Source organism: Chrysochloris asiatica, unplaced genomic scaffold, assembly GCF_000296735.1.
Source record: "Chrysochloris asiatica unplaced genomic scaffold, ChrAsi1.0 scaffold00274, whole genome shotgun sequence".
In the NCBI taxonomy this organism is placed as follows: Eukaryota; Metazoa; Chordata; class Mammalia; order Afrosoricida; family Chrysochloridae; genus Chrysochloris; species Chrysochloris asiatica.
Window position 1 is genome coordinate 953,945 of NW_006408792.1, and position 21,620 is coordinate 975,564.

At 46.3% G+C, this 21,620-nt stretch overlaps 1 protein-coding gene across 1 annotated transcript in view; it reads right to left on the bottom strand.

The window, feature by feature from the left end:
• Window positions 1-11,788: 11,788 nt before the first annotated feature.
• The window catches only part of ZIC4 (Zic family member 4), an 18,870-nt gene continuing 9,038 nt past the window's right edge, over window positions 11,789-21,620 (bottom strand). The window contains exons 3-5 of the mRNA XM_006874388.1: window positions 19,992-20,609; window positions 15,171-15,489; window positions 11,789-13,077 (exon numbers count right to left, since the gene is read on the bottom strand). Coding sequence (XP_006874450.1) covers window position 13,077; window positions 15,171-15,489; window positions 19,992-20,609 — 938 coding nt within the window. The 3' untranslated portion in view covers window positions 11,789-13,076. The remainder of the gene's footprint in view (window positions 13,078-15,170; window positions 15,490-19,991; window positions 20,610-21,620) is intronic.

Consider the following 21,620-nt stretch of genomic DNA (forward strand, 5'->3'; position numbering starts at 1 on the left):
TCCAGGCTTAATGCAACACACAATGGGGGAGGGCTCTTTGCTAGCCCAAAGCAGGAGCTGAGCTGGATGATATGGTGTTCATTCCCTTATTTAGGACAAGCTCTAATTGAATCCCCTGTCTTTGGATTCAAGAGATAGGGTGGCAGATTTAACCTGAAGGAAATTTCATAAAATTTCCAAAAGATAAAAAGCTACCATCCCCATTTCTGGTCTTGCTTCTGTAAATGACTTTGTAATTACAGTGTATTTGGGCTCAAACATCTGTCCAAGTATCCACATTATTTTCTGCTAGCGAAATAAATGTAGCAGCAGTCTCATTTAAAACCATTTTTTAAGGATAAAAATTTTTAGTGATCTTATAAACTCAACTCAACTCTAATTCTTAAAAACTGATATTGTAGAGTCCCTGCTTTGAAGATTGCCTGGTCGAAGAAGTTGATTTGTTCTTGTACCTGAAGCAGGTGATGTTTCTGCAGAGACATCTGAATGACAGCGGGAGTGAAGGCCAAATCTAATAAAGCCTAATAAAGCGTGAGCGTCAAAATGTCATTAAACTTACAAAGATGAGACTCAAAATCACCAAAAAGGTAAATGTCTTCATTAGTCTGATCTCTGAAGACTGTCGAACATTTCATTAATTTATAATTTATGATTGTTTGACAAATATTGAAAAGTATGTAAATATGAGCAGGATAATGTCTTTTCTGCGGGAGATGAGGAAATGACCCAAACTGTACGTGCCTGCAAGATTACACACAGGACCCAGATCTCTGTTATCAAACTGTGCCGCCCCTTTAGCCAACATATTGTGCAAGTGACAAGTGAAATAGTGCAGATAAACCAATGGTTTAAAACGTAATAAAGACAACAGCCATTTGCATTTTTTACATTTTATTACAAAGGTAATTTACTATGACACATTTCTGAATGTAATTTATGAAAACATGTTAAAGCAATTACATCGTGTATACAGCCCTCAGAGCTACAAAATTCAGATAAATAATAATATTATAGATCTTTAGAGACATTCACTATTGAAAGCATATCATAAAGGGAATCCTTTAGTTAAAAAAAGGGAGGGTCATACCAGAGAAAATAATGGCATTAAAATTTAAACTTAGAAATGCAATGTTGAAGAACAAAAGAAAATAATGAATAATTATTTGTTGGAGTTGCAAAATTTAACCTTCACGATAACAATGTGCTTATTGTGTAGGGTTTACTATCAACCTTTTTTATTGTTTTTTGTCTTCCTGGACTCAACGTTAGTTGTAAAAGTATTAAAGGCTTCTTGGAAAGGGAATATCTGAGTAATATGTGTTTCTCTTTCAAACTTCTGAGCTCATTCCTTCTTTTCATTTCTTTCCAACCTTAATAGATTTTAAAAGTAAAAAAAGGAAAAGAAAAAAAATTGTTCCCTTTGCTCACTGCTGAATAAACTTATTCTTTAAGCAGATTTTCTATACTAGTCTGTCATGAGTTATCAAATGTGAGAAAATTCCATGGCAGAAGAAGAGAGAAAAGTTTACATAGTAGATGGTAGAATTAAAAAGGAAGGTTTCATTCCTCTTCTGACTCCACAGATGTTTGTTTTTTGGGTTTTGGTAATTACACTATAATATGTTCTAGAACTGGGAATGCATGGTTAGATGCTTACTTAAGATTCAATCTCCAACTTTTTTCTTTTTTTTTTGAGAATCTTTTTTCCTTCTGTTTTTGTAGGTGCAGTGTTTTGCATATTCTTTAGATTAAAAAATATATCATAAAGTCAGCTGAAATTGACTTCTTTTTCTTTTTTGTCTATAAGGTCAGGAAGACCTGGTCTATTCCACAACCTTCAGACTATGGGCAGGGTCAGCTGTACATTTGCCTGAAATGTCCCTCAGGGAGCATTACCTGTTATGGCAAACTTAACTCCCAGTCTTTACAAATATCATCAACCTAAGAAAACAGGCCCTTGACCCAACTCATATCCGAGTTGTGGGGAATCTGAAGTATGCAATAGTTATGCTTGAATCTTCTCTTTAAAGCAGGGGTCCTAGCAGCCCAGAATTTCTGACTCCCAAAGTTGCCTTCTCATCTCATATCTCTTACTGGATGCAGAGGCTCTGGGGCATTTGAAGTGTGCCAATAGGGTCCCATTGCACTGCCAAATATGGGCCACAGCCGTGTCCTGCTGGTCAACTCTTTTCCCGAGAGCAGTGGGCAGGTGACCCCAGTGTCTAGTGAACTGCATGAGGCCTTGATCAGAGACTCCTGCTCTACCCCACCTCCTGCTCATTATTTGGCCTCCGGACTGACCACTCTGATGACGTTTCTATCACCTCCAGAAGAAATTAGCGCCCCTCCCCCACTACAGCCTAGGATCCGGCAGGTCCGCACCGCTGTCGACAGAGGACAGACAGGTCTCCCAGGGACCGGATCGCTGACCCTTTCTTCAGTTTTTTTCAGCGCGTGCGTTGGCCTTCTACACTAGTCACCAAGAAGTCCGGGCTAGATCCGATGGCCAGTGTCCCTAAGCAGGGTCTCCCAGCCTACTCCTAGTCTCTAGTTGGACTAGTTGAGGGGAGGGCAGTGGTTTAGTTTTAGCCAGGGCAAAGTCAGTCCTCCGCTTCATCCTTTGTCTATCTTGGAATGTTTAGGGGCTGCATATGCTTTTGTGTTGCTAACAGCACGTAGGGTCCCCAAGAGTCCCTGACCTGATGTCTTGGAGGGAGCAGCGTTTCCCTAGACTGCTATATAGCTAGGCCGGCCTGCGGGCAGTGATCTTGCGCAGGCACGCTACAACGCACAGAGATGCGAGCGCACACATGCTGAGATCCACTCTAAAAAGTTCCTTCTTTTAAAAATAAATAAATGTAATCCATAGATTTAAGAATGAATTTCACTAATATAAGCCACTTGAGTTTGTGGACTAGAAGAAGCGGGGAGGGATGCAAAAGTAGTGTAGCAAAGAGAACGCATGGGGAAAAAAAAAATGTTACCTGCTGATGTGTCAACTCCAATGGGCAAACAATCGACTAATAACAAATGAAACAATGAAAGGGACGCATTGTTTCCTATTAAGCTCTCAGTACATGACCCGTTTATATCTGCATGGTCATGTTTTGATGACTTATAGTATATGCAAAAACAAACTTTCCCGCGGTGTTGTTTTTGTTTTTTCCCCCCTCTCCTCTGCTTGTCAAGCTTTTCTTTCCAAACAAGAAGGGAATGAAGAGAAACAACAACAAAAAATAATCACCACCATCACCTCCCAAGAAATGATAAATAGCGTCGCATAGCTAATCGCTGGAGGGCGCGTTTACCAATTCATAATCATTTATTCTTGGTGATGTATGACTCTTACTCTTAAATCTGAAAAGCTTCTATTTGAAGGTGTAAATAGCTTTTTTTTTTTTTTTTCCTTTCCTGCAGTAAACCTTCCTGCATTAGCAGTGATTGATCTCGTGTACAATTCGTCCCAGAGTGCTATTTTACAGGGGGAACACTAGCTTTTGGAGATTAACTGGGGAGTCTGTTACATATTAATGAAGTCGGGAGATATACTAACGTTTTGGTAATTTAGTTATTTGTGTCTAGAGCTATCGTTGTTATTTTCTTTTAGACCCCTGCGGTTGTTATCCATCGAATTAAAAAGTGGTCCTTAGAATTATTTTTTTTTTTCCGCTGGCAACTAAACGCCATTGAATGTGAAAAACAAATGTTGACTTCTCTCATGAAGGAAGTGTGTTTCTTGGCAAGACATCAAAGTGTTTTAAACTGTATTAGTGGGTTATGTTAGTTTTCTTACCCAGAGCCTGTGCTAAAGTAATAACTAATAGGGAAAGGGGGGTGGTGAGTCTTGGCCCGCCTCTACACTAGGAAAATCATTTTATATTCTAGGACAAAGTTAAAACTCTAGGAGAAAAGTGTTCCTGGCAAGAGGTCCCCAAAATCATTTGGAAATCAAACTGAATCAATGTTGGGAGTGGGTTTGGAAGAGGAGGGGTTGCTCATAGATTTGCAACCTGATAATTAATATCCCACCAAATGAGACATCAACGTCATTAATGCCTGTGTGTTCCTGGAGAGACTTTGAGTGAATTCCAATCCCAAATAAAAGCCAGCATCCGGCAAAGAGGTTGCTTTTCCGCTGGGATAAAATGGCACTAATCCTCTGTTTTCCTGTAGGAATTTTATGGAAAGAGGGTGTTCCTAAAATTTTCTCTGGCTTCCCACAGGCATCTGGACAATTGTCTGCAAGCAGAAGGCCTCTCCAGATACCCCCCAGCTTTCTGGGTTCTGTGGAGGTCTCAGGGCCACGCTGGTTTTAGGAGTAAGGTGAGGAGGAGAGAAATATGGTTAACAAACGTAGTGGTCAAATTGGAGTGAGCCCCCCCACCTTCAAGGGATGATCCCTGAATTCCACTTGTGGAACCCAAGCCCTGAATGCAGATTTCAGTTGAACCCAGGAAACCTGCACCATATCTCTTAGAAACACAACCACCTTTGGTTTCATAGAACATAATTCTTAGCACCATCAGTATCTGATCCCGTAACTCAGGTTGTCCCTCCCCCTACTAAACGAATCTCTAGTACATTCCCCTCCACAGACCTTTCACCATCAATCCAGAAACCCAGAATATTGGGGTCTTCTAGTCCACTGTTGAAGACAACTTCAAGAAGCAACAATCTTTCTGGAGCCACAAAATGCTGATGCCTGATAATGCCCTTGTTGGCCAGGGCACACCCTTTTTGTTCTGGGGGGCGATTTATGTTCTTTATAAAAATGTGGTTTAAAAAAATAGAAAGGGCCTTGAAAATGTTGTTACAATGAAAAAGGGACAAATTAGAAGACATTTTCCGTGATCAAAGACCGGAGGGAGAGCAGGCATGGGCATTCACAAAGCTTGACTTATTCACTCCCCTCCTTTGCAAGCCGGGGCAACAAGCGTGTCCCCCATTGACAAGGCGCCCTATTCAGACTGCAGGTGCGAAGTGGGCCGGCGCGCCTGGCCACATTATGTCAAGGTTGTTGGAGATTAGTGTTCGCCCTTAATAACTAAAGCGCTTGATTTACATTGGAAAAAAGCCCCCTCAGCCGTGAAAACAAAATCACTGAACGCGTGATCATTTCGAGGCGGCTGATATCCTAATACTTGCATTGTTCTCCGTCGAGTCTTGGCGCACCCTGGCCTCCTCTGGACAGTAAGGCCGGGCTTCTGGCCATGGATCAACTCACCCACCACATCCCCTGTCGGGGGAAAAGTTGAGGGGTCGGTATGAGGAAGATAGAATGGAGGTTTCCCTAAAGTTCAGATCTAGCATAGGCTCAGGGCTGTAGCAAAGCAAGAGAAAGGAGAATCGAATTGTGGGTGTTTTGGGGCCTCAAAAAGGCCCCACATATGCGTGTGTGAAGGCAGGGACAGCTTCAGCATTATAGCATTATTATGCAGGAAGAACTGGGAAGATAAGGCTTGAAGTATATAGGCGAGAACAATTTTACTGAGTAGTGATAATCATTCAGGTGGCTGGGGAATTGAAGGAGTTTACAAAGAACTAAAGGCACGCCCACTGACTTGAGCCACCTCCAGAAAGGCCAAATTTCCTATCTCCAAGCAAAGCCACTTCCAGAAAAGCTTAGAACTACTTACAGCCCCCTCCAGGAATCTCATTTTATTTTCCCTGAGACTAAATGCGGGGTATTCCTCTCCCTTGGTCCTGCTGGCCTCCGCACAGACAGGTACTTCAGGGTTTCCCAGAGCCTCCAGAAGCTCCCAACCCTTCACTGAGTTGGATTCTAGAGAATAAGTGATCTGTAGTTTCAAATTAAGAGCAGCAACTGAGTATAGATATATATCCATCCCAACTGCAGTATCTTTTGAGGAAGTCAAGCTACTTAAGAAAATTTCCATAAGATGTATCCTAGAAGAAAAGGTTCTGTGTGGACAAGGTGAGAAAGCTGTTAACTATTGTCTGGCCCTGAAAAGGTCGTAAGTCAGTGCCTCCGTAGCTGACCTGTCAGGGGAAGGTATAAAGGCTTTATTCATGCAGTTGCTGCAATGTTCTCAGCTCTCACAAAAGTGTTTTTATGATTCGAGTTTCTTACCTCTTTTCTTAATTAAAAAGCTGAACCATTAGAATAGCACCTGCATCTTGCCCTGACAGTGTCTGCATACTAATTCAGGAGCCTTTACAGCCAGTAATTATAACATAAAATCAGAGATTGAATAAAACAGAAGGATTTTGCTCCCAAAGCCCTGCTAATCCCCTCTTAAAAGGGTCTGGTGAAATAATTCAGAACAGTTTCCGGAAGTTGGATTACTGCTCCTTTTTTTTTTTTTTACTTTTTACAATGAAATGATATTTCACACTTAAAAGAGGCTCTGTTTTCTTACAACACATTTTTTTTTTAAAGAAAGTCGACAGTGTTTTTGTTTTTTGTTTTTACTATAGAAAACATTTAACTAAAGATTTCTTGCTCATTAAATGAAGTGCCAGAAATTAGGGGGAAATTTTATGCCATGTTTGAAACACTTTTACTCAGGTACTGTAGTTTGATTGAAATTGCTTAAGTGCTTCAGGCAACTCTTTATTTCTCTCAGAGAAAATACATATGCAAACCTTCTGGGGGTAGATGTCTGATTTTCATGCTTACAAATATGTATACTTGAGACAAAACACTGTTCACCAAGATGTTGATGTTTTGTTGTTGTTACTTTTTTTTAATGCTTAATGAATACATTGATGAGAGCCAAGGCTAGAATAAATTATAAACCCTGAGCAAAACATTTCGGTGGGACCAGTCAAGGACTTTGAGTTGTCTGCACTTTCCAGTTTTGGCAAAGAATGTCATCCTCATCTGGCTAATCTGATCTTGCATGCACCAGCCATCAGTCACAGACAAATGAAAAACTGGATCATTCTTTCTAATATTTCGTTTAAATCACCCCATGATGTATCTTTGGGGGGCGTTTTCCTACTTCCCCTACTACCCATTATTCTACAACCAAAAAGTACAGCCAGTACCATAGAATATTAGCCAATTTTGGTTGATCTCCTCTACAGCCATTTCCCAAGCCTGCCCATCCATTATGAAGTTCGAAGCAATGCATAGGCCAATTCTCCTTGTTTCAAATTGATCGATATCCTCATCTTACATTTTGGATCATATAAAGTCTAAATGGCTTTAAAAGGGCCAAAAGTGTGGTGCATATGACAAACTTCTTTCCCCTGTCATATTTGCATTAGATTAACGTGCGTTTTGGGGTTGTTGTTTTTTTTTTTTTTTAATCTCTTTCTTCTCACCCAGCTGGAAGATTTAGAGGCAAAACCAAGACTTCTCCTAATTATTTGCGGAGTTTCTTTTTCCTGTAAGGTTGTGGGGCCTGAACTCCTTAAGCTGCTAGAAAATTTCCTCGAATTTTCCACATGCAGGAAATTTGGGGTGAAAAGTAATGCCCAACAAATGCCTATAAAGGAAGTTAGTGACAAGTGGCAAGTATTGTTTGTGGGATATTTGGTCAATGAAATGTTAATTTCCCAGAATGAAGATTTAGTAAGAGAAAACCAGGATTATGTAAAAGGACCCATGCCTCCCTTGGAAGAATGCGCGTCCATATGACTTTTGCCAAGCGCCTTGACCCTCAATTTCCTGGTCGTCCATTCCACTCACGTTTCCCTCGCCATTCGCACCCAAAGCCGGGCCCGGACTCAAAATAACTGCAGAGACTTATAATAAAAATAAATCAACATCTGGGCCGGCCGGGGCAGCCCAGCTGACTGCAATGCCAGCATCTTAACAAGTCATGGGGGTGACATTAAGGCGATCGAGTTTCTCCGGCTTCGTTCCGCACCGAAATACGCTGGATTTCCTCTAATTTTTCTTAAGCCTTTTAAAAATAAATTACATCTCTGCCTCAGTGCCTGGCTGCACAGGGCGCCGGAACTCTTAAGGACGATAAACTCCCGAGAGACATCAGGATCCTGAGTAGTCTCAGGACTGCCAAGAGGCTCTCGCCTTACTGTACCGCTTGGGGGCTGGTGGCTCCACATTTTCCATGAGGGGTTCGATCAAATAGTGGCTGATTCAAAAAAGGGAGGGGCACATCTGAAAAAATCCAGTGTCAATAGTAATAACAATAATAACAAGAATTAATATGTAAATGCTAAACCTTTTAAGGATTATCTAACACTTGAAGTAAACTTGTGAGGGAAGCTCTTTTAAATTTTGTTTTAAAGATGAGGAAACCGAAGCACAAGGAGATTGTATCCTTTATTCAGGGGTACACAATCAGTAAGTGGTCAGTAATGGGGAGTCCAGCACAGTTTCCACCCCATCCTCTTATTGGAGTAGGGAAGAAGAGAGGTCAGGTGGAGATCATTAGCAAGCCAAGCTCATTCACAAACAAAGCTGAAAAAGGTGCTGCCAGTGCTGGGTTAGAAATACGGTATTCCCTGGACAATTGAGGTGACTAGGTTGAAATTAGCTATGGACATTTGTTCCAGTTAATTCAACCTTCTACCAAGTTGCACTACTGGATGATCTGCCAAAAGTACTGACCCGAAGCCTAGATTTTCCTAGTGGCAACCCTGCTAAAGTACTACAGAGCATGTCCGCTTCCCCTCCCCCACTTCTCTTGGCTCCTCTGTGCCAGGCAGACAGGATTTTCCTTCTCTAAGCTCCAAGAGTGGGGTGTCTGAGGCAGCCACCCCATCACAGACTCCTCTCTACACTTGGAGATGGTTCCTGTCACGCAGCCCCATGCCCACATCACGTTTTCCTGGGCTGGAGTAAGGGTGGAGGGCAGGTGGGAAGATTTGATTTCTCTTCATGTCAGGGGTGGAGACTGACAAGCAGACGCAAGACAGTGGAATGGAACAAAGTCCAGGATCCCTAATGTGGATTCCTCATTAGTGCCTGTATCCTCCATGAGAATGGATTTTAATGGATGCAATGGGCCAAACAAATCAAAGCAACCTAAGAGGCCTCTCTAACCTGTCCCTGTGACACAGGGGCACCCTTGCATAAACTAGAGGAGAAAGGATGAGGATAATTCCAATAAAGTACTAAGGGTCATGGGCCTTATCTCTAGAGGATAAGGCCCACCATTGACTTGGACCATATCTTGGATGTTAAGTGGCTTTTTCCTCATGGCCACTCTTTCTTTCCACAACTGTGCATAGCCCTCACGCCTTGGTAATGAGGTCTCCTCTCAGTTTGTAGCCTACAACCTAGATCTCCAAGGTTTTTTCTGAGGAGGCCTAACAGTCTCATATCAGGAACCTCCATCTTTCCCATACCCATACCTTTCATCCCAACCAGCCCCAAAGGAAAACTACATCTATCAATTTAAAAAGGTGCCCAGTGGGTTTCTTCAGGAAGTGGCTCCAGAGTCATAGTTTCCATTGGGTGCAGGGGGAAAGAGTTGATGCTGGCTCCTAGAAATGTAATGACCACAGTGGGAACCAGATGAAGTCTCTGACGAATCAGGTGGTTCTGATGGAGTTGAAATATGTTTTTCAGTGGTAAGATCAGATAAGAGAGCCACTCATCAGATGCTAAAACCTACAGAAGACAAAAACACCCAGGGAAGAATCATGTGTGCTGTGCCCTGTGACCTCATGCATCAAGGTTGTGACTTCACAGCCTCTGAAGTGAATTGTAATGAGGTAGTATGCACTACTTCTTCAAGGGATAGATCCAGCAAGGAGACCCCTATGGGCAACTATGCCCAAGGCAATTCCAGCCTACACTTTTTTTCTTCTTTTCCCTCACAGGTGACTGCTGAGATTATTTATGTGTGGTACTTGGAGTAAGGGAAAGTAGCCAGTCTCCACAAACATCTGAGGGTATCATTTTCCATTTTTCCATAACATAATGTAGGCGCTCTGGTAGTGTAGTGGTTACAAATCGGGCTGCAAACCTTAAGGTCTAGAGTTCGAAACTACCAGTTGTTCCATGGGCGAAAGATGAACCTTTCTGCTCCCATAAAGATTTACAGCCTCGGAAACCCTGTACAGGGTCGCTGGCTGTGGTGGGAATCAACTGGACAGCACTTAACAGCAACAACATAACATAATGTAAGTTCGCTGGTACATAACATAATGTAAGTTCGCTGGTAGATACCAGGTCTTTGGAACGCTTTTGGGAGCCAGGAAAGTCTCTTCCATGCAGGTTACTTTGTTGAACCCTTCCATTTTACTGCCTGAATAACTAGGCCCCAGAGGCATCTATTTCTGTGAAACAGTGAAGAAAGGCATGGAAGAGGACTAGTAATTGTGGGCAGGCCCCAAATCTGTCTAAGGATGATGAAGCAATAACAGGACACACAGATTCAAAATAGCAAGGAGAACAAGAAGTCATTTATTTCCAAAGAAAATAGTAAAATGGAGGTCCCTGTACACAAATGTCTTTGGAGAGGAAAAGAATCACAGATTTTATCCCATTTGTACATATTTACAACAAGATTAAGCCACAACTTTGAACAATGTTTTTCATTCAACAATCACATAACAATGTTTTTTCCCAAGTTAGTTCATAATTTAATTGATGCTAAGGGGACAGATAATAAATCACAAACAGTGTGGGTAGGAAGGATACCAAATAGTCTAAGGCTTAAGTCAGACTTTTTTTGTGCATGTGTGAATTATGATTACAAAACGTTTGCCTGTCGGTATAATTCACATTCATTGCTATCATTATATTTTCCCATAAATTAGCGATATAAACAAACATATGGAGACCTCCAGTAAACAAATAAAAATCAATATAAGAGACAACATTTTGCAGCAACTATAATAACAGCATGGGTTACAGCTTGGGGAAACTTCTTTACAAATCATTTAGTCATCACAAATAGGGTGGGGTTTTTATAAACTTGTTTTTATAAATCACCTTTAAAACCACAACAGGAGATTGAAGGAAAGCTAGATAGGATGAGCATTTCGTCCATAGACATTATCTAAAAACTTCGACTGCATAAGAGAATGGGGTCAGGGGAGACCTGCATGCACGTGGGGTAACTATCTTGTAGACCAAATCTTCTGAACTCCAATGGCCAAGATTCTGAAGAAAATGTGAAATTATTAAAAAGTCCCTTTCCCTCAAACCAATCTCTTCTCTATTAATGGGAGAAAGACCTATCTGATTGCTGGTAGTGGAAAGAAGCACACAGTGGGTCTACTTTTGGCAGAAGTTTCATTTGAAGGATTGGGGAATATCAGCAATTGCTTGGCTGCAGCCTTAAGTTCCAAGGTTCTTGGGCAAGAATACTGGAAGCTAGAGGGGTCCTCAAAGTTCAACTAGGTGACTTTCTTGGACTGATTAGATGCAGGCCTCAGCAGAGACATCTAGATACACAAGCATGTGTGTGGGGTACACACACTCTGCAGTCTCCTTCCATGTCCTGTAGTTTGTACAAAGAACCCATCAACATCTGCACACTTCACCAGGCCCTGGCTCTGATGTGTTGCCTTTGTTTTTCCCTTGAAATGACTTAGCCCTAACGTTATCTGTTGGTGTAGTGTGTGTGTGTGTATATGTGTGTATTTTAAAGAAGTTGGATTTTATCTCTTTAGAGATGGTTTGAAACTAACAGGACAGGGGGAGTTTGACAGAGAGGAGAACAAATCGCTGACAAAGAACCTTTTACGTTTCATCAGCGTTGTTAAGACGACAAGCAGGAATGTCTCAGATAATAACTCCCACTTCAAAGATTTCTCAGCTCAATAGAAAGCGGACCATCCTTTTTATTCAACCACAAGGACTGGCACTAAAGAAGACTCCACTGTTTGATTTTTTTTCCACCATGTTTATTTTTCCCCTATTCACTAGGGTACTTGGATAAAATAAACAACAAGACAATTAAAGGAACATGGACTTCTAACTTTCCTGCCATCTTCCCCATTCCCTTGGCCTTGGGCTCTTGAAGTCGTGCCCAGGGCCAGCCTAGGCCTGAAAGGTCCCACACATCCAGTGCTGGAGAAACAAGTTTGGGAACCGAGAGAAACTTCTGAGATGGAGAGGCAGAACAGGCTGTGGTGGGAACCAGCCCGAAAGTATCTGGAGGGAAGTCTGAATCCTGCAGACACCTCCATAGTGGCTCCCTTCCCCCCAAGTCTCTATCCAATTCAGATCTCCACCTTTATCAAGATCCTGAGAAATACTTTACACAAAACCGAGCTGGGGATGCTCATTGGTTAAACTTCTGAGGTTGCGCTAAAGCCATTTACTCCTGACGCTGAAGCCTCTTTGGGGAGTAGTCAAGAGGCGCGGAGTCGAGTCTCCTTCCTTTCCGAAAGCGCCAAAGCATCCGGGCTCAGAGTGAACCCCTAAACGCAGGCTTGGCAGGCCCTGGGAGGAAGTGTATACTGGCGAAGGCAGTGACAGTATTAAATGGCGTGAAAGCAAAGGTCAGCGCAAATGTATCTTAATAGAGTGTCTGCAGAGAAGTGTGCCGCCTTTGAAGCGGCCGCTCCCCGCGCGCATTTCCATGGCGAGCCTAACGCGGCATGCTGATGCACCGTCAAACTCACACTTTCAACCCCAAAACCCGACTCTTTGAACAACCCGAGCTTGATTAGACCTTTCTCCTTTTCTTTCCCCTCTTACAAACCATTTCCTCGCCTTTAGAAACTCGCCATCAAACCCAAATGCGCCCTCTGATCACCGCAGAAAGCAGAAACAAAGGGGGCTGAGCGGCGATTCAAGCGGCCCTTTTCTTCCCTCACATTATTATCCATTTTTATTATGATCGGGAACAAGTGCCCATTCGCGTGGGTTTTGTTTACCGGAAATTAAATGAAAATGATTTAGTCCGCGTCAAACAAAAATATATACTTGTATACACAAGAAAAAAGGCCTGTTAGACGTAAATATTATGTCCTTAATGAAAAGCCTGGACGGGCTCCAGGCTCGGCCTTTCAGGATTTCAGTGAGACTTGCCCATTGCCATAGAAATCCTAACTTACCATGAAGATGCACCGTGGCGAAGAAACACTGCTTTGTGAGCGGGCCCTTTGATGTCGGAGGCTCGAGATGTGGGCGCTCAGCTGCGCCGGGCGAGATTACCTTGAGAGCAACGCGGTGGACATCTGTAACAAGCAAATGAAAAATTAAAGGCGATTAGTGACCAACCAAAGATTTTTATTTTATTTCATTATTTTCAGTGGGGGTGGAAAACAAAATGGGGGTCTACAAACAGTAAAGACAGAAACGAGAACTTTTGAAATTTCGGCAGAAGGAATGAGTTCCCTAGTTGCCCTCTGCACCTTGGTCGTGGGGCGGGAGTTACAGGATGGGAACGAGTTGTTGGATGCCGAATGCCTGAGCTGGGCTAGGAGGCCTCTGGACTCTATTGTCACGGGAGAAGGAAATTGCAGTCCCCCTACCACCAACGTCAGGGTGCACTACGGATGTATTTGAAAGATTTCGGGTTTTATTCGAGATTGTGTAAAGTCAGTCCCACTCCCCTCCCGTTAGGGTTTCTTTATCTGATGGGAGTTGTGAGGCTGCAGGGTAAGAGTGAGAATTGGCTAATGGTATCTAAAAAGGAGAGAGTTAGAAAGAAAACCAAGACTCCTTTTCTGGCTCAGCTTTTAAACTTGAGCTCATGAGGGGACTTCTCGCCGGTGGGACTATTTCTCCCTCAATTTATCTCCAAATTCTTAGGGAACCAGGATAGATGTGTCAGAGTTTTCCTTTTGTTTCTTAGAGAGGATTTCACTCCCATCATCCCACTACTGGGAGGCAAATTGAAAGACCGGTACTGATCCCCACCCCCAACAATTGCAAAGGCCTTTCTGTCCCCACCCTGTCCCCAATATCTTTATTTGGGGACTTGTACTCAGTATGTCAAATATGCATTCAGTGTAGAACCATTGAGAGTTTTTCTTCACAACATTTATTATCTCAGCTCATTTCTCTTATGTATTCCCCCCCACACACACACATGTCCCACTCCGCCTTTAAAATAAAATCAGCATTGAGTGATTTTCACAAAGACCATCATAGCATTGATGAGAGTCACTGAAGCCTCTGTCGCCTTGACCAGATCCCTTTGCTGAGCAGGCCTTGACTCAGTGATGTCACTGGCCCACTTCTCTCTTCCCTGTCCCCCAGACCCAAGCACCCCTAAGTTTCCACAGTCTGTGCCTAGACAGGAGTAGGAGGTGGAAAAGCTCGCTAGAGCCCTCACACAGAATTGCATAGTGAAGTCCCTCTCGTGCTGTTTGTATTTCCTGTTGTGGTGGACTTATCCCTCTACCTCAAATGTATGTGTGCATAATGGCACCTGTGGACAGACAGGCAGACAGACATGTATGTATGTGTACCAGAACAGGTTCATAGAGAAGGAGAACAAGTAACCTACAGGGGATAAGGCTGAAACTCCCTCAACTTTTCTCCTTTACTGAAGTCCTTAGAGGAAATATTCGGAATCTGAGCCTTGTGTATTTTTGTTTCAAGTGTAGCTGGGAGAAGAGAAAACGAAGAGGGACAAAAAAAGAAGGAAATCGAAGACAAGAAACGGTTTTAGAATTTCTCTGCCATCCTCTTTGCTCAGAACTTCTGCCGACGTGATGGTTGGGGGCATGTGGGAGCACAATGAGAACTAGGAGGTGTGTGTGTGTGTGTGTGTGTGTGTGATCTAAGCGACTGAGGACTCCAGGAAATCGTGTCCCCGTCTATGAATCAAGAGGGGATCTTGTGACCTTACTTTTGCCACCTGCAATTGCTAGGATTGTGCATACATTCTCTCACTCTCTCTCTGTATATTTTCCTTTGACCGTCTCTTACTCTCCTTTCTTTATCCCTGACAACGGGTTCATACTACCCAGGCAGTCCTGGGCTGTGTGTGTGTGTGGGGGGGGGGTTGGGGTTGGGTGGATGTGATTGTAGAATAAATATAGGGACCATGTTTATATTTTAAATAATATCAGCACATAAAATGAGCTTTGTCAGTTCATTATTTCTGATATCCTGCATTCATCCCTTCCTTCCTTTCTTCCTCTCTCTCTCCAAGTCTCAGTAACACGACCTAGACTTGCCATCATCGGTGTACGCTGAAGCAGTAACCCCAAGTGCAGCAGCCCTAAGACGAGAGGTAGAAACGGGTGATGACTTGGGACTGGGGTGAGCGGCCGGGGCGGTGGCGGCGGCGGCAGTACCCGCGCCCTGACACACGTACCATTCGCTCAGGTCCGCGCCACGCGCCGCCACCGCAGCTGAGGAGGACACCGGGGGCTCGCGGCCGCAGTCCGATGAGGGCGATATGAGGGCAGACGGCGTGGTTGACTCGTAGCCAGAGCTGGGCGGCGGCGGGGAGCGCCCGTGCACCTTCATGTGCTTGCGGAGCGAGCTGGGGTGCGTGTAGCATTTGTCGCAGCCGCGCACCTTGCACGTGTATGGCTTGTCGCTAGTGTGCACGTGCGAGTGCTTCTTGCGGTCGCTGCTATTGGCGAAGCGCCTCTCGCAGCCTTCGAACTCACACCTGAAGGGCTTCTCCCCTGGAGGAGGCAACATAGAGACGTTAGTGAGCGTGGGCAGAGCCCCCAACTAGCTTTGCACCACACCCTCATTTCTTTCCCATTTTCTGAAAAAGAACCACAAAGATATTCATAAATCAGAAACCCCTTTCCTGCGCGCCTCAGGTCTGGCACCTCCTCCGCCGCGCCTAGTGCGCCCCCTGTGCGACCCCACCCTCCACGCCTTCACCCCTCCTACTCTCCCGACTGAGCCTGGAGGGGAGGGAAAGGAGGAGGAGCGACAGTGACTCCATTTTAGTTGAGTTTCCGTCATAGATAATTCTGATTCTCCCGGATTGTTTTTCTCCAAATTTTCTCTACTAGAGCCAGAAGCACCTCTGTCTGGAGAATAAAGTTGCCTGAGGAGCTTGCATCTGTTCGATTTAAAGTTGCTGGTGCAGACAAACTTCTCTGCTATCCCCCCCTCCCCCCACACACACACTGTCCACGCCCGCACACACCGAATATTGGCCCAAATTGCTTCCTAAAGTGAGTTTTGTGCAAACACCAAGGCGATGGAATACTTTAAAGATGTGTACTCGATGCACTCGGCGTGTACATAATGTGGATTCATTCTGCAGGGAATGGTATTCTGAACAATGATTCACTTCAGAGACGATTTTTTACGGGAAACGGAACCCCCTCCCCCTTTCCTCCTACCCCCTGAGGACGAACATTTAGCAGCATTCTTCAATTGTTGCCTAAATCGTCCGGATCCCTCCAGACACGCGCTCCTGCAGCAATATTTTTATTGCGCTGCTTCAGCCGACAGTGCCAGGTCGGCGGACCACTCTCTCCAGCCTCTCGCATAGCAGGCGGGAACCAGGGTACGACCCTCAAGGTCCGCGGGCTGAGCTAGATCGAGACCTCTTGCGATGAGCGCAGGAGCTGCAGTCAGAAGCGTCCAGGCTTTGAGGACGCGAGGGCTAGCAGGCAGCCGGGGTAAATCCGCACGCTAGGGGCTCGGATAAGTGGCTGCGATGCCCTGTAGAGCCGAGGGAAGGCGCGAGAGAACATTAGGGTGGAAAACTGGCAGAGGACCGACCCACATTGGGCGCTTGCTGCCCGCTATGTTCGCTAGAGTGGAGAGAAGGATGAGACCCCAGGAACTGGGAAGTGCAGATTCCTGCCGGAGCTGCAGATTTTCAGGGAAGAGGGAAGAGGTATATGGTCGCTTTAATCAAATGAGCCCCGCACAGCGACCTGGGTTGAAGAAACGGCTGCCAAGCGTCTGGCTAAGAGGAGGAGATGCTCGATCCGGGATTGTTGCCTTTGTGGTCGTTTCTGCCTCCACTTCCTAGAAAGCCGGTCGCTTTGGGGCAAGTTTGGGCTCTGGTGGCCAAACAAAGCCCCTGTTGCGAGTCCTGCGGAGGCTCGAGCTGAGTCGAAGGTTTGCGCGCGTTCTCCCAAGGGAGGGGTATTGCTGGTAAACTGGGCCCTCAGTAAGGTATAGGCATCTGCCATTTCTCAGGACAGCGGGATAAAGATGAAGAATTCATCAGTGTCCCTATTTGCCCCTTGCTTTCTCCCTTCTGGTCCCTGTCAGCATCTACAAAATCAGAACTTTTCTTCTTCCCGTCTTTTCTCTTTAAAATCACACACACACACACACACACACACACACACACACACACACAGAGAGAGAGAGAGAGAGAGACAGAGACAGAGACAGAGACAGAGACAGAGACAGAGACAGAGAGAGAGAGATGCAATTATTAGCCTGCAAAAGAAAACAAGGTTTTGCTGAGAAAAATAAGTGGAATGGAATCTGAGGTTGACATCCCTTCTTAAAAAAAAGAAAGAAAGAAAAAAATCCTGCTATGCACTAATACCATTTTAGAACGCCTCTTTAGATACCTATGTAAAAGAGAAACTAGGTTTTCGCTCCAGACGAGGGGCAAACGCGAGAAAATCGGGGAACTGAGAAGACACTGACAGCCTGAATTTCCGAGGCCCTTGGGAGGCCAGGTGATGCCGGGGCTCAGCACTCTCTCAGTCTCTCCAGAACTGCAGGAGGCGTCCTAGTCTCCTCTCTAACATCCTTCCCTATCCCATCCCCCAATCCGCGGCACCCCGCCTCCACACCCCGCCCCCTGCGGCCCGGGCGCTTGGCCCGGGGTGGGGAGATAGATGTAGAGAGGCAGGGTTAGGCCAGGCCCCTGCCGCCCTCCTGGAGTGGCCTGGGCCTGGGGCTGCGCTGCGAGAGGCCAGGAGTCTCCTCCCAGAGGCTCTGTAGCCGGGTGAGGCCTCCTCTCCCGCCCAGCTCTAGGCCTGACCAACCAAGTTCCGAAGCGTTGGGAAAGCTTGGGCAGCGCCATTTTCTCGCACTTGTGGCTAGGCCAGGTTGTCTGGGCGCATTCGCCTCAATTTGGTCTCTTCTCCTATCCCACGGATCCACAGCTTGCCTCTCTCTGTTCGCCGCCGATGAAGGTGGAGTGAGGCCCTAGCCGAGGGGTCTCAAGAGGCGCGTCAGGCGGCGGGGTCTGGGCAGAGAGCGGCGGCTGGCCGGCGCCTCCCTCGCGGCGGCACCATTGTTCTGGCCTCGCAGCGATCGCCACCCAGTGAAACCTATCGGCGCGGGCCTGTGATAGCCACCTCGGAAACCAGGCCCGGATTATTCAGATCTCCTAAGAAATCAGCTCCTGTTCTCCTTTTCCGCGACTCGAGGAAATGAAACGCCATTAATATTTGAAAAGGCAATTATTTTCCTGTTGAATCGAGAACTGTCTTCATGAATAATTTGTAGCGAAGTCTATTGCCATTTGAAAAACATTTTGTTGGAGCCCCCCCCCCCCCCCCGCCTTCTTTTCATTACTTGAGTCGGGGTCCGGAGTTGTGCGAAACTCCGGGGCAGGAAAGCGTAGATCCTTTTTTCTTTTTCTTTCTTTCTTTTCTTTTCTTTTTTTTTTTTTGAAGTAATGAATCAGAACGACCGGTGGAAAAGACACATTTAGAATTGCGCCCTAAAAATCTCAAACCTGTGCCAGCCCGGGCGCACTAAACTTGTTTCTCTGCTGTAGGTCGATTGAACTAAGAATTTAACCATTTTCTGCTTCACAGACTTCAAACAGTAGGCCGGCAAAGAGCAGTAAAAAGTTTGTTTGTTTAAAACCTCCCTGTCATTAAGGATGAGTTCCTTCTCCAGTTTAGGGGTTGTTTGCCTACCTTGGCGGTGCAGGCCAGCAGAGGCAGGAATAGCGGGTTAGGATCAGGGTCTCACATTTTACCACTTGGATAAAAGTCTGGGGATCGTCAGATACTTGCAAGTGGGTGAGTGGGAGGGGTGGCGATGGAATAAGCTTGGGAAAACCTTACACTTCCAAGATATGCTTTGGAAGAAAAGGACAAGACTCAACTTGGACTTTGTTCTGAGACCCTCCCTTTGTGCAAAAGTGTCTTGGCCTGTGACCTTCCCTAGCAGGCAGGATTTGGGGGTGGAGGCAAGATTTAGATAGCTTCTTTCCTGGGTTGTGTGTCAGCTTGTGGTAGTTCTTTGGCTGTGACAATTGCAGATGTTTCCAGCAAGAATGGAGGTGAGTAAGGCAGGGTGTTGTGGAATAGGAAAAAAGGGGATGTGAAGTTGAAACTTAATTTCATCTTCTAGTCTTCCTAAGAATTCTCCTACCCCGCCCCCAAAATGAGGGAGGAGGGAAGATGTTGACTTCTTAAACTGGGGGGGGTGGGGGGGGGGACACAAGACATCCCTAGCTAAGAAGAGTACAAACATCACTGCTAAACTAATTAATGTAACTTCACAGGCTGTTCTGGGAAGTGTGAAAACTTTCTTCTTGCAATTGCATTAATTAGAGATGCTTCTGGCCAGAGTAGTTCAACTTTTCAGGCTCTTGTGCACGACTCCTTTTCTCTCTGTTATTTAGAAATAACAGATGTGGTTGACACATGTCCCCATTTCACTTAACAGCTCGGTAAATGACATTTAAGGCGGATTGGTCCCGTTGGGTCTCTGCTATTGCAAAAAATAAGGTTCTTCATATGCCCCAAGTGCTGGACTAGCAAGGCCCCTCAACAGAGTCAAATTGAGCCCATCAAACACCTAAACCCAAAATAAAACACAAAGTAGCTGATGACTATGCGGTCCAGACGTCCATCAGCTAGTAAGGCTGATGGATGCAGGAGTTCTCGCCAGGATCCCAAAGGGACCGCGAAGAAAAGTTGTATGACAATGTTCCTATTCCTTAAACCAAGCTCCGTTAGCAGGGCGTACACGTTTGCACATACAAGAACTCAGTCACATTCATCCTCATCCCCCAGAACAGAAACCCCCTCACTACCCTTCCCATACACAGCCTCAGAAAACATATGGGATTCTAAGAATAGAAGTGCATAATTAATGTTTTATGGCCTTGGCACAGAGTAACAGACCAACCCCACCCCACCCCCATTTGGAATTTAGGAAAATCCAGCCCCTAGGGCCAGGAATAGGCCGCCTGCTTCCCGCGAGACAGACAGTGCGGAATACTGACCTGTGTGAGTTCGTTTGTGTATTTTGAGATTTTCTGATCTAGCAAAGACCTTCCCACACCCCGGGAAAGGACAAGGGAAGGGTTTCTCGCCCGTGTGCACACGGATGTGATTTACAAGTTTGTATTTGGCTTTGAAGGGCTTGCCCTCTCGCGGACACTCCTCCCAGAAGCAGATGTGGTTGGCCTGCTCAGGGCCGCCGACGTGCTCTACGGTGACGTGTGTGACCAGCTCATGCATGGTGCTGAAAGTTTTGGAGCAGAGACGCGGGGACGCAGGGCCGTCGGCCGCTAACCACTTGCAGATGAGCTCCTGTTTGATGGGCTGGCGCATGTAGCGGAAGAAGGCGCCGGGGCCGTGGGGCGTTGCGAGGTTCACCGTCAGGTTCATGCCCCCATAGCCATGCAGGGCAGCTGCAGCTACCAGGGAATCGCTGCGGGTTGCGGGCCCAGGCGCGAAGGGCTCAGGCCGCGCGTACATGTCTCCTGGAAGTCCCAGACGTAGGAGTCCATTCAAAGGACTGCTGGGGGAGGCCGGGGAAGGCTGCTCGAGGAGACCTGGGAACACCGACGGGCTGGCAACGGCGGCGACTTGGGGGCCATGGTGTCCGGAGCTGCTACCTGTTGTCGAGACAAATAGCACGCTTGAGAACGGCTGGCGTGGGCTCACCGCTCCACCCGGCCCCGGGGGGCAAGCCCAGCCCAGCCACACTGCGGCCTCTGCCGTCAGCGCCGGAATACGGAGCCAGAAGGCGGTCGTAACAAACCGAGTGGACTGCGGGTGACCAAGCGCCTCCGTAGCTGTCCGGCCTGGCAGTTGTTCCGCCGAGCCTTCTGCAGCCCCATGAGTCGCAAGGGAAAGGTGGAGGAGGGATAGGAGAAAAGGACAGCGGGGTGTGCAGCGCTGGGTCTGAAAGGTGCTGGGGGCCCCCCGGGTTCTGCTCCAGAGAGGTTGGACCTGCGCCCCAGGCGCGCTTCGGCTGCCAACTCCCTGTGGCGCTCGGGGTCGCAGAGCCCTGCAGGGGAATAGAGGTGTTGGAAGTGGCAGTAGTGGAGATGGTGGAGTTGAAAGTGATGGTGGAGTTGAAGCGACCCAGCCATATATACTGATTTCGGCTCCCGGCTGGGCTGGGAGAGGGCAGCCTGAGGCATCCCGGTTCGGGCTCCCAGAAGCTCCTGGTGCCGGGTGGGTTGCTCACGCCACCATCACCTGACGGCGGGGAGTGGAAAGAACAACCACACACATAAAAAAACTTCTGCAAAGTTTTTTTTTTTTTCCCCCTGTCAAGTTTTGAGTCTAGGTTTTTCCCCTCCTCTCTCGATCTTTAATGTCTACGTGAAATCCCTTATGCTACAGAGGCAGCAGCGGGGGCGCGAGAGGAAGTGAATAGAGATTCTGGGCCTTGGTCGAGGCCCGCGGAGAAGAACAATCGCCCAAGTCTCCCATTGGCCCGCAGCAGGGTCCTACGTCAGCGATAACAGGTCCCGCCGCACGCGGACACACACACACACACACACACACACACACACACACACACACACACGAATGCATGCGCGGCGAGAAAGAACAGTCACACAACGGTCTCGCAGGCACACACACACACACACACACACACACACACACACACACAC